Source organism: Microplitis demolitor, chromosome 4 (genome assembly GCF_026212275.2).
Source record: "Microplitis demolitor isolate Queensland-Clemson2020A chromosome 4, iyMicDemo2.1a, whole genome shotgun sequence".
Lineage (NCBI taxonomy): Eukaryota > Metazoa > Arthropoda > Insecta > Hymenoptera > Braconidae > Microplitis > Microplitis demolitor.
This window is the reverse complement of record NC_068548.1, coordinates 7710681-7723100: the sequence shown is the minus strand read 5'-3', so window position 1 is coordinate 7723100 and position 12420 is coordinate 7710681. Positions and strand designations below refer to the sequence as shown.

Genomic DNA, 12420 nt, shown 5'->3' with positions numbered 1-12420 from the left:
GGATAAAAATTATTAATTAATCGCCTTATATATAAAGAATAATTAAAATCTGTATAGGATCACAAAATCAAACCTATCCTTTATTAAACATTAAATAAAACAAATCTGTTTAATTGTAAACCATTTAAATCGTAACTTTTGTTTCTTGTCAAGTAATTTTTTATTGTCTTGATTCTTTATTTATTATTATTATTATTATTATTTGTTTTTTCTTTTTTTTTTTTTACCTTCTTTACATCTTGAGTATAAAAGCCTCAAATATGAGAAAAGTTGTCGGCTATATTTCATAACTCGTGGAAAGTACGCGTAAAATGTATCTCGAATGTTGTCGGGGAAAAGTTGGAGGAGTAAAAAGATAAGATGAATCGAGACAATAAATAAAAATAAAAAGAAAAATAAAAAACAAGATTAAGATGAAGATCTAACAGTGTCATCTAACATCTTGCTCGTTAATTCACCAAGATTTATTGACATTCTTGCGCTGAATAATGTATCGTCATAAATTATTATTTTTTTTTTAATTTTAATTTGACTTTGATTTATTTACCTCAATAAATAAAAAATAAAATTTTGATAAATATTTAAAGTCATGATTTTAATTTAAGAGGGTAAAGAAAAAATGTAGACTTTGGCAAAAAATTAATAGCACTTAATATTCGAGTATGTTTGCATCGGTCTTTAAATGAATATTCATTGAGTACATAACGTACAAGAGTATGGTGTTGAAACAATAAATAAATAACTAGAAAAAAACAGGAAAGGGGTAAAGAATTTTAGAGTTAAAATTATTTACATACATGTATATGCCGGCGCTCTTGTACCGATATAACTATAAAGTAAAGCGTCAATGAGGACGAGGCGGGGAAGGAGGAGACCGATTCGATTTCCGTGGCTACAAATTTCATGAATTATTCAACAACTGTCGCAATACAACCCAACGGTAAATATAATTGATCTCAATGTTTTAAACAAATACATTTTTTAAATAAATGTTTATTATAAAAATTCTAAAAAATTTTTAAAATATAATTTGTCATTTAGTTTTAGCAGAACTTATAATTTTTCATTATTATTTAAAACATTTTAAATAATATAATAATCTTCTTATAGGATTTAAATAAATTAACTAACGATTAATATATTAACCACCTGTTTCAATATTACTTACATTTACAGTCATACATATATATAATTAAATATATGTCAATAATAAATTCAGTAGTCACGTAGAAATTGAATTGTAATTTAAAGAAAAAATTCTCTAAAAAATGAATTTTCTTATAATGTTTATTTTAATAATTTTTTCAACAATAACAAATGCACGATTTGTTTATTTAAATAAACCAAAGAACAATTACGACAATCGAGGACACTCAGATTATTCAGAAGAAAATTATTTCAATAATAATGAGCAATCCTCACGGGATTTAGACTTGTCATTTTCTCTTGATGGTGATGATGAAATTGAGAAAACTGTTAGCCCATTAAGTAAAAAGGTAATTATTTTATTAATTACTTTTATGACCCGCCGATTAATTTAATTTTTTTATTTTAATGTTTGAATGATGTTGGTTGTTGCAAATTTTTATTTTGTAGTTTTTAAATATTTTACTTTTCATTATTTAATGGACTTTTTCGTTAAAAATGTATCATTGCTACTTATTCTACAGTCCAGTGTTACTGTGGCAACGTAACATTTACAACAAGAATAATTTAAGATAAAAATCAATAAAACATTTTTCATGTAAAATAAACTCCATAGATTATGAAAAAAAATACATCTATATACATATGTATATACATATATGTATATATTCTAATATACTAAAATTGGAATTTAATCCGGAAATCTTTATCAAACATAAATATTAGCGTATAAAAAATTGTCGAGTAAAAATAAACCTCAAAGTATTATGTCTGATGATAAATTTTTGTTAAGGTCTACTTAATAGAATATCCAGAAATAACTCGAGAGCTAGAGAACCCAGCAGTTTACTATAAATTGACAGAAGTACCAATGCCATTATTATCATCATCATCAAAAAAAATAATTAACGAGCCAGCGATGTTTCCGTTACAGTACCAACGAAATCATAAATTAATAAAATTAAATAATTCACAGAAAGGTGAAATTGTTTTAGAATTACGTATAATTGTCAATAATAATAATAATGCCAGTTAAAACCTCGAATCCGATTTTATTCTTATTCATTTAATTATTAATTATTACTTTAGAATAGAATACATAATGTGAATTATATGTGTATTCGTAAAATTTAATATTTGTTGCAATGTACAAAATGGAATTTTATTGGTCGTTAATTTATGGGAGATAAAATTAAAAAATAAATTTTCTTTTACTTCTGAAATTTAAGTTTTAAATTAAATTATCTTTATTTATATTATAATTTAATTATACAGGTATTTATATTAAAACATTGCACATTAATAATAAACATTTTAATTTAGTTTATTTATTTACATATCACAAAAAAATAATTGAAAATTAATTTAAATTATTTATTAAGTTTTAATAATAATTGCACATTTAATTTGAAAGACTTACTTATAAATTATTTGATTTTAATAATTGTATTTATATGGTAGATTTTAAGTTTATTTAATTCGATTTGAAATTCAGAAATTCATTCGTTATGGGGTGATTGTGCGTCAGGTTCTTCTTTAGGTTCTTTTACATAATCAACAACAAGTTCTAAACCAATAAGTGCCCGTATGTCTTTTTTATTTGACGTAGAACAAGTTGTAGTAGCAATCACCTCTTTATCTTCTTTTATACTTGACAGTGATGCTCTGTCTTGGTGTAAAGAACTGCCGACGGCTAAAAAATTTATAACAAAATTTAATATTGACTTGGAAAAATATATAAATAAAAATTTCTATACAAAAAGTATTCCGTAAAACAAAAACATTTTTTTTTTTTTTATATTTTTCATTTTTTTAACTCACTTTCATCATTTTTTTCCTCAATCTTCTCCACCACCAAACCTTTATTTTCAATATCCCTATAAGTTTTGCTTAAATTCTTGAGAATAAAATGTGTGCCCCTAAAATTTTCTTCTTTATTTTTGCAAGATCCAATTACAACTTCATCGCGTGTCAAATTTAGCGGCCTACTATTATTGTATTCCTTAACTGTCTGGGGCACACTAAATGCTGAACAATGTTTACTTTTAAAGGATAGCTGTCTTTCATTATTTATTTTTCGGTCCCAAATATGTCCTGATACACGCAAATCAATAAAGAAATGTAGTGGATCTATTCCTGGATAAGATTGCGGAGGAATCGGATATGGAGGATACCAAAATGGTGATGGAGTAAAATCAGTAGTTGGTTGGGCTGGTAATCCGCAATTTGAATTTTTTAAATCGTCCCGTAACAAATTACGTGGATTAAAATCTAATTTATTTTTTTTTTCTCCTATAAATCCCATTCCATTCATAGGAACTGAATCAGTTTTGCGATTTTCTTCAGACAAAGAATTTTGTCCTTGTCCTTGACCTTCATTATTATTATTATTATTATTATTATTATTAACACTATTGTTATTATTATTATTATTAAACAATCGTGAAGGATCGTCAAAAAAATGACGATGATGTCTTAAAAAATCTGTAGGATTTTCGTCAACCGGTTTAAGTGGATCATATCCCCCAGCACTAGCTCCTGCTTCTGCTTCTGGTTCTCCCAATAGATTTTTATCTATTGTATCATAATTTTGTGTATTTTTATTTTTATTATCATTATCATTATTGTAATCTGTAGTTGGAACACTGGTATTTAAATTTGTCGAAGCGGTAGACTTGTAACGATTTTCAATAGACAAATCTTTATGAAAATATTTTGTGTCATTTATAATATTATTAGTTTTGTCTTTGGTAGTTAACTCTAGTGGACGTTCACGAGCGTCTCGCCAGGATCGTTTACGTCGACGTCCGTTTATATTTGAGCTCGAATTAACGGTTATCGCAGGTATCGAAGACGAAGGTGCTACTGAAGAGTCTGATGATGAAGATGATTTAGCTTGGACAAAAGAACGTAACATTTCGCTGAAGAAAAAACTGTGTGGTGTTAGGGGTACATTGTAGAGGTAAGGCGGCGTTGCAGCTAATAAACGTGATACTAAATCACCTCCAGAAAGGGTTGGTGGGGTTTTTAAACTCGATGGATCACCGGTCGTTGTTGTCATTGTTGTTGATCTATAAAAAAAAAATTTTTTTTATTGTATTACCATTGAAAATAAATATATATATTAGAATGGTCGTTAAAAATTAAATTTTCTCAGGCGCCTCATAACAAGCTTCTTTTTAGGGAAAAAATACGTAGGGAATTTTGTTTTTTATTTTTAAGTAAAAAGAACACATGCCGCAGGAGGACCAAAATTCATTTTTCCATACAATCGCGGTTTTTTTTAAATATCTCATGAAATATGCAGATTAACGGAAAAAATCATAGAAACTATTTTACAGAAAATCAAATTCTTGACAAAAAAAAGTCGTGTTCATTTTTGTTACAAAATGTGTATTTACGAAGGTATTTGAAAAAAACTTTTTTTAGATCTTATCAATCGAGCATTTAAAGAATTACGAATGTTATAAATAACGTTTTTTCTTAAATATAGACAACTTCGTAACTCGTAATATATTAATCATTAATGCTTGTTGTAGTTTCTATATACTTAGAAAAATGTTATTTTTAAAATTTGTAATCCTTAAAACGTTCCATTCATAAGATCTAATAGAAGTTTTTTAGAAGTATCTTCATAAATACATATTTTATAAAAAAAATGAACATGACTTTTTTTGTCAAGAATTGCTCGTATGATTTTTTCCTTTAATCTGCATATTTCATGAGATATTTAAAAAAACCGCGATTGTATCGAAAAATGAGCTTTGATCTTCCTAAGGCACGTGTTCCCTGGCCGTCCTGATTCACTGTGATATAGGGTGAATTACGGTCAATCACGGTAACTCACGCGTATAGGGTGAAACTACGGTGATCCACCGTGATTCACGGTAGTATCATGGTGAGCGTTCACGGTGATCCCTGATGATTCACCGTAATACACCGTGATTCACGACCACCAAGGTTCTTTTTACTTCAAAAAAAAAAAAAAACCAAATTCCCCACGTATTTTTTCACTAAAAAGAAGCTTTTTTTGGCGCCTGGAAAAATTTAATTTTTAACAACCACCCTAATATACATATATATATATATATATATATATATATATATATATATATATATATATATATATATATATATATATATATATATATATATCCAAGTATAATAAGACGCTGTTAAGCACTCAGACAATTGAGAGGATTTCTGAATTCTATTGTTCACAAGAATTAATTGAATAGGATCTTGAGTATATTTGAACGACGGACCATAAGACAGTATACCAACTACTACTACTACTACTACAACCACCCCCACAAGCGTCATTTTAAAGTCTAGACATCTATTCCAACCCACTGAAGTCATCTCTAAGGATCTCTGAGGATAATTAAGTATTTTACATGTCCATGTATCTTGATAATACGAATTTATTAATTAATTATGTATTATGTCAAATAAATGTTTGGAATTAGTTTAATGAACAAAAAAAAAAATATTAAATTTTTAGCAGTGAAAAAAAACTAATAAAATAAAATAAAGGCTCTTGAATATGACGGTCTTATTGATGTAAAAGTGAGTATGAGAGATAGATCTATCTAAGGGGGTGTAGTAGGAGGATTGTTGAAGGTGGATGATATCAAGAAGAGAGTAGAAAGAGACAAGTACATGGGCATTGTTTCGGGTACCATTGTTTTCTCCAAACAAACGCCGTCCACGTTGTTCCGTCAGGGAGATATTATGTTCACAGCACAGACAGTTGTTGCAACAGTGGTAGAGTATTGCTAGAGTATAGACTAGTACAAGTAGTACCATCACGACCTAACAAACACAAACTAGATGAACGGGAAATGGACTGCTGTCAGTTTTACTCTGACAACTGATAAATATGTCAGGGCTACTGTTTAATCAGTTATTATTATTATTATTATTATTATTATTATTATTATTATTATTATTATTATTATTATTATTATTATTATTATTATTATTATTATTAATAATAAAAAGGAAAAAAATTTCATCAATTAAGTCGGAGTTTAAAATATTTAGCTTATATAAATTAACAATTATTTTAATTTTCAAGCGCGAATAGTAAAAACGAAAGAAGCGAAAAAAAAAACAAAGAAAAATGAATAAAAGTGATAGAAGTTTGAAAAGATGAAGAGAATTCTGGTATAGTTTACGATTCATAAGACAACTCTGAGATTGAATTAAGTTGAGTCGAAAGTGCCAGCCAGCTGCCAGTTTGTCATCTTTCTCTTTCTCTCTTTACTTAAACATTTCTCGGTCTTCCGTACAGTAGTACCGTATTTTCCTGTATGGAGTAGTATAACTGAAGAGACTACTGATGCTGATGCCGTTTCACTCAAGTACGGTAACAAGAAATCTGCATAATCCCGTCACGTCGACGATTCTAATTGGCGGATTGTTTCAATTTCTCATCCCCCACGATATTTGCATTTACTTTCCGGCGTTTTCATCCTCAAAAATATATTCATTTATTTTAATAAAATTATTTACTTTTTTTTTTTTTTTTTTTTTTATTTTCAAAATTCTTGTTGATTTTAAAAAGAAAAGCTATTATTATTATTATTATTATTATTATTATTATTATTATTATTATTATTATTATTATTATTATTATTATTATTATTATTATTATTATTATTATTATTATTATTATTATTATTATTATTATTATTATTATTATTATTATTATTTTTATTATTATTATTTTTTTTTTATTTTTTAAAAAAATTTTTTTTTATAATTTTGACTTCAAAAAAAAAATTTAATATTTTTTACTTGATAAACTAACGAAAAAAATATCTGACTACTTAAGACTCGCTACTACAAAATAATTTTTGGCTGATCGTACGCAGAGCTTTCTACTTGCAATCATTTTTATTTATAGTGAAATTATTTAATATTTACTATACAGTAAATTTATGTTTCTAAATTTTTCTATTGTTTATTAATTTTCAAGCTACAAATCCAACGATAATTTTTCTACTTTTCTACTTTTCTACTTTGCAAATTTGTGCTCCGTTAAATTTTTTACATAAGGATTAGAAACTTTTTTTATTCTTTCTATACATCAAATTGAACTAAAAATTAATAAAAATTCAATTATTGTGTACTGAAAAATTTTAAGGACTGTTAAAATTTGTTTTTACTTCAATTTTCAATTAAAAGATCAATAAAAGAAGCAATTATTATTACACATCACGAATTCAAAAAATAAAAAAAATAATTTTATATTATTTTCTGGCACTTACAAGTCTAAAATTATACATCCCTGAAAAATTTCTACTTATACAAAATTTTTAACCCCTAAAATTATCTATAAAATTATATTTTTATTGATTTTCTTGTCTAAATCTCTTAGGTTCTAAATTATAATTGAAAATAAAATAATCCTTTTAAACTCGAATCATCTCTAAAAAATAATTTGTACTCACCTATATCTCGAAAAAGAAAAAAAACTAAATAAATAAATCCACCTCAAGCACCTTGGAATTTAAAAAAATAAATCACCAACATAAAAATGTCACTATAAACAAATAATAATACTAAAAATATGTATTTTTTAAGAAAAAGAGTCAGCACGTGTGTATCTCACGCCGGCAAATGAGATAATAATCGTAGTTGAGTTTTGTATGGTCTGTTACATACCAGAGTGTGGGTACAATCAAGTCTCTGGGGGTGACAAATCTACTCTATCTCTTTTCCTCTCATATATTTGTCCCTACACTAAAATATGCAAGTGAGAAGCTTGCAAATGACAATGACAGAAAGATGCTAAAGGAATTGTCATAGTAGTGGGAGAGGCGCGAGAGGGATAAATTTTAGGGGTTGTATTGCCGCTAGAAGCTAGGGACTCGGGGGTTAGGGCCGAAAGGGGACACGAGGAGTATTTCAGGGGGGTGGTAGTGGTTTTGAGATGATCCGGCCAATCTGCGCATCATTTCCCTTCTCTTGCACAGTGTTGAAGCGGGTTTTTCCCCTATCTATACTCACTCCCCCCCACACTTCTGTATCCGCACTTTCAAAAGCTCTGTAAAGCCTTGGTACTCGTTTACAGACGCAAACCCCTGTTGAATGCCACATTTTGTCGCGAGTGGGCGGGAAAGAATTCTACGTTTACTTTTTTTTTTATTTTTTATCTTGATTCCTGATTGTGGAAGGGGGTGAATTCGAGACAAGTTAGAAAAGGATAGGGATGAGTTTTCAATGCATTTTTGAGATAAAGATTAAAGTAGGGGGAAATAATAGAAAGGATATATGTATGAATGTTTTCTGAGCTATTATTGCAAGTACTTGAGAACCCTAGAATCATTTCAAGGATCACTGAAATTGGGGGAGAGGTATACAACATACCGTATGTTGTATTTTTTAAATTTATTTTATTATTTAATAAAAAAATTATTATTATTGTTATTATTTTATTAAAATAAATGTGCAGCAATATTGTTAAATAAATTTTTTGTTAAGGAAATATTGTGGGGGATTGGAAAAAATTTCAAGTTAGATCGTTCACACGTGGATGGTAAGCACATGGGACGGATATTATGTAAATCATGTCTTCAAAGGGTGTGATTTGATGTTTTGTTCTATTTTGTATTTTACTTTTGATATAAAGATTTACATACTGACGATAAAGTAAGACATTGAATATAGATATACAAATTATATTCTTAGTAAATATGTTTTTTTTTTTTTTTTGAGTGATTTAATGCCCCTATTTTAGTTATAATTTCTAAATTTATCAACAAGCTATACTTTTCATTAAAGAATAAAATTATCTCTAGAATGAGTATCAACAATATAGATCAGTGAAAATAAACCGAAAACTTGAGTTTGATTTTATTTTTCAAAAAATAAAAAAAATTTACTGCTCATTTTTCATCGTAATATTACAAATAAAAAAATTATATTTATAATTTTAGTGCAGTAAAAAAGAATAGAAAGAAAAATGATAAATAAAATAAAAGAGTAGAAAACAATTTACGCGAAAATTTCGCATCACCAGTTTTGATGACTGGATACACTCTTATTTGTCCCCGCGGCAATCTGTCGACTCTCAAAACCATCTCATTCCTATTTTTCCCCTTTACTTCGTATTCAGCTTCACTTCCATTCCTACTGCTCCATCTCCATCTACAACTCTATATCTAGCTCCAGTTCCAGCTCTAACTTTAACGCTTACTAACATCAAATCAGTGTTGAGTTTGTTCATATATATATATACACACACGTTTTATTTATTTTCATCTCTTTTTTTCCAATCTCTTTATCCACTGTACTGCCAAGTGAAACGTACGATCGACACTCTGTTGGACTCAACACTCTATGTATATATATATTATATTTGCAACATTTTCAACAACCTGCTCGTCTCCCTCCGTTACTGTCGTCGTCACCGGAAAGTCACACGGGAATTTTAAACACCGACGATTCGTCACCACGTTTTATACTTGTCCCTTCTCCCTCCTCACGGGACTACCACTAAGTCAGTCGAGCTTATGTAAATTATTTTTTTATTCTGCTTTCTTTTTTTTTTTCTTTTTTTTTTAAGACGTCACACACTATGGTTAAATCTGCTGGTGAAAATGTCAATTTGACTTGTCACATTTATATAATAATTCCATTTTTACCAATAAATTGATTTTTATTTATTTTTTTTATTCTGAAAAAATAAAAAATTAAATATTTTTATAAAAACAACCAATTTAACTATAAAACAAGAATACTTTTAATAAAAAGAATATAAACGAATAATAACATAATTTAGTAAAACTATAACTAAACATAAACATAAAATCTGTAGAAAAATACACTCGGAAACCTAAAAAACTGAAAACTTAAAACTTTCTAGCAGACAATAACAATAATAATAAAAAAAAGCATGAAAAAAAAGACAAAACACTTCTTTCTCAAGTCCATAAAGGTTCTAAGGAAAGCTGTTGGGAGGGTTTTTTTTTTTTACCATCTCTATACCCGCGAACTCTTTTGTCGGTACTGGGATCGTAGAAGTGTAGCATCCCCCAGGAAGCTCACAACTATTTCTCTCTACAGTACTACACTGTATATCTTGTCTTTCTTGTTCCTCATTCTCTCTTTTACTTTTAGCCTCACCCTCTGTGGGGTACCTTCAATCTCCCATTTTATAGTAAGGCAACCGAGAGATGCAAATAACCGGTGATAACAACAGATAGAGAGTGTATACTATATACCTTGATATCAACGCTGCTGTTAAAGTATAAGGTATTTGTGAAAAGGAAAAACAAGGATGCCAAGTATATCAAACTGTTAGTATTTGAATTCCTCCAAGAAAGATAAGCGATAAGATGTGTAAGTGAATGAGTAAATGAGCAACTGAGTTGGGATAAAACTGAGAATAGAATAGTATTAAGATGAGGGAGCTACATAAAATGAGTTTTATAATTTTTGGGTCACCATTGATTTTGGGATTGAATTTATTTCACTTTTTTACTGCTAGTATTCCACATATAGTTTTAAAAAACTTGTAACAAATTTTATAAAATAAACTAAGTAGAATATAATTAAATTAAAAAATTAATAACAGAGAGAAAAAAAAAACTTAAATACAATATGGAGTAAAAATTATAGTTTTAAAAAATAGGAGAAAAAGAGAGAGATATAACGCTTGAGTGATAGAAATGATAGTGAGGACAAGTGTAGATGAGTAAAGAGGGGAAAATCTGAGGGTAAAACAGGAGGATGAGAAGAATAAAGAGGTAGAGAATATAGAGAAGAGAATGCAGATATAGAAGGGGAATTTAGAGGGGTATGAGTTAACGCGTAGGCGTCGTAGTTGGTTGTAGTTAGGGGTTGGATGGGTTGGATGTCCCGAGTAATGGAAGGGAGAACGTCACTCGCTGTCGCATCGAGCTCGAACGATGAGTGGCGCGCGCTAGTTCGTCTTTTGTTTGCGATCCGATGCGACTCTTCTCTTCTCGTCTCCACCTCACTTCTATTCTCCCTTTTACCACCAACTATACTCCTCTCCCCCGAACCCCAACCCCCCGCAGCAGTCCCGTTCTTGTGTCCCTCATTCGGTTGACGGGGTTTTGCACACCGTGAGTCGACGGGGATGAGGTGGATGATGTGGATGAGGTAGGTTTTAATAGAGAGGGAACGGGGGTGAGTTTGTCTATCTCCTTTACTCGTGTTATCGCATCTACACCAACATCAGACATCAGAGCCAGACAATCATCAAAACTTCCGGGTTTATTTCATTATTTTCATATTCCATATGTTATTTATTTTGTATATTTATATATTTATTACTATTTTACACTATTAATCTCAGGTATTTTTGTATCAAACTAGGTCAACTTTAAATTTAAGGTAACATCCTTAAAAAATATAATTAGTTTTCAATTTTCAGCCATAAAAATTTATTTATTATTATCATTATTCTCAAGCCTTTTTTACAATTTAAATACATTTTTTTAAAAGTTTTATTAATTAAGAAAATAGTAATTTATTAAGTAAAGTACATGGAAGTAACAATTTTTGTCGAATAATAAAATTAAAAAACAAATATTTTTAGAATAAAATATAGTAGAGCTTTAGAATATCTGTTTATGTTATCGGGCTTCGTCGTCTGGTTTTGGGGTCTACAAGAGCATCGAACTAAGTTTGAGACGACGGGCAAGAGGTCAAAGGATAACACGGGTCCTGATCTCAGTTACCTTTTGACACGAATACATTTATCAGTTGTTATATATCTCTAAAGCTAAAAGTTTAAATTATAAACGATATACCATCAATAAAAATAAAGTAAAATAATAATTAAAATCAAAAATTAATTACTATGTATGTATATGTATAGTTAAATGTAATTTGTTTCTGAACTAAAATATATGACATCCGGCATCCGGCACAATTAAACAAGCTCTGTAAGTTATCCCTAAAGTTTCGCAACTGTCTCTCGCTGGTTTATAAGACGAACGGGTGAAACAGAAGGTCGCCAAACAACTTTGATTAAATATCTACCGGCATTTTGACAAAGCTAATGCTAATTCACATTTAATTGTGTTACTATAACTAATTTTTTTTTTTTTTTTTTTTTTTTTTTTTTCATATCGAAAATGATTCATTATTATTTCCGCTTGAATAAACTTTCCCAAGACTTATTTTTAATTAATTTTCATTATTTTATTTAATAATAAAGTAATTTTTTATTTTTTATTAAATAAATACCAATAATTCCCAATAGTACTTATGACATTCACTTAAAAAAAAAAA

General features: G+C 28.7%; 2 protein-coding genes across 2 annotated transcripts; one reads left to right on the top strand and one right to left on the bottom strand.

Annotated features, from left to right (window-relative positions):
• The first annotated feature begins 1238 nt into the window (after nucleotides 1-1238).
• On the top strand, nucleotides 1239-2182 carry LOC128667617 (uncharacterized). Its single transcript, XM_053738473.1, has 2 exons — nucleotides 1239-1496; nucleotides 1940-2182. The coding sequence occupies exons 1-2, from the start codon at nucleotides 1269-1271 to the stop codon at nucleotides 2180-2182; spliced, it is 471 nt and encodes a 156-aa protein (XP_053594448.1). The 5' UTR covers nucleotides 1239-1268.
• A 379-nt stretch (nucleotides 2183-2561) lies between these two features.
• On the bottom strand, nucleotides 2562-7744 carry LOC103574977 (bromodomain-containing protein DDB_G0270170). The gene is made up of 3 exons (XM_053738306.1): nucleotides 7605-7744; nucleotides 2968-4217; nucleotides 2562-2839 (listed from the first exon to the last, which is right to left on the bottom strand). Exons 2-3 carry the CDS (start codon nucleotides 4205-4207, stop codon nucleotides 2646-2648), a joined length of 1434 nt encoding a protein of 477 aa, XP_053594281.1. The 5' UTR covers nucleotides 4208-4217; nucleotides 7605-7744; the 3' UTR covers nucleotides 2562-2645.
• Nucleotides 7745-12420: the final 4676 nt, after the last annotated feature.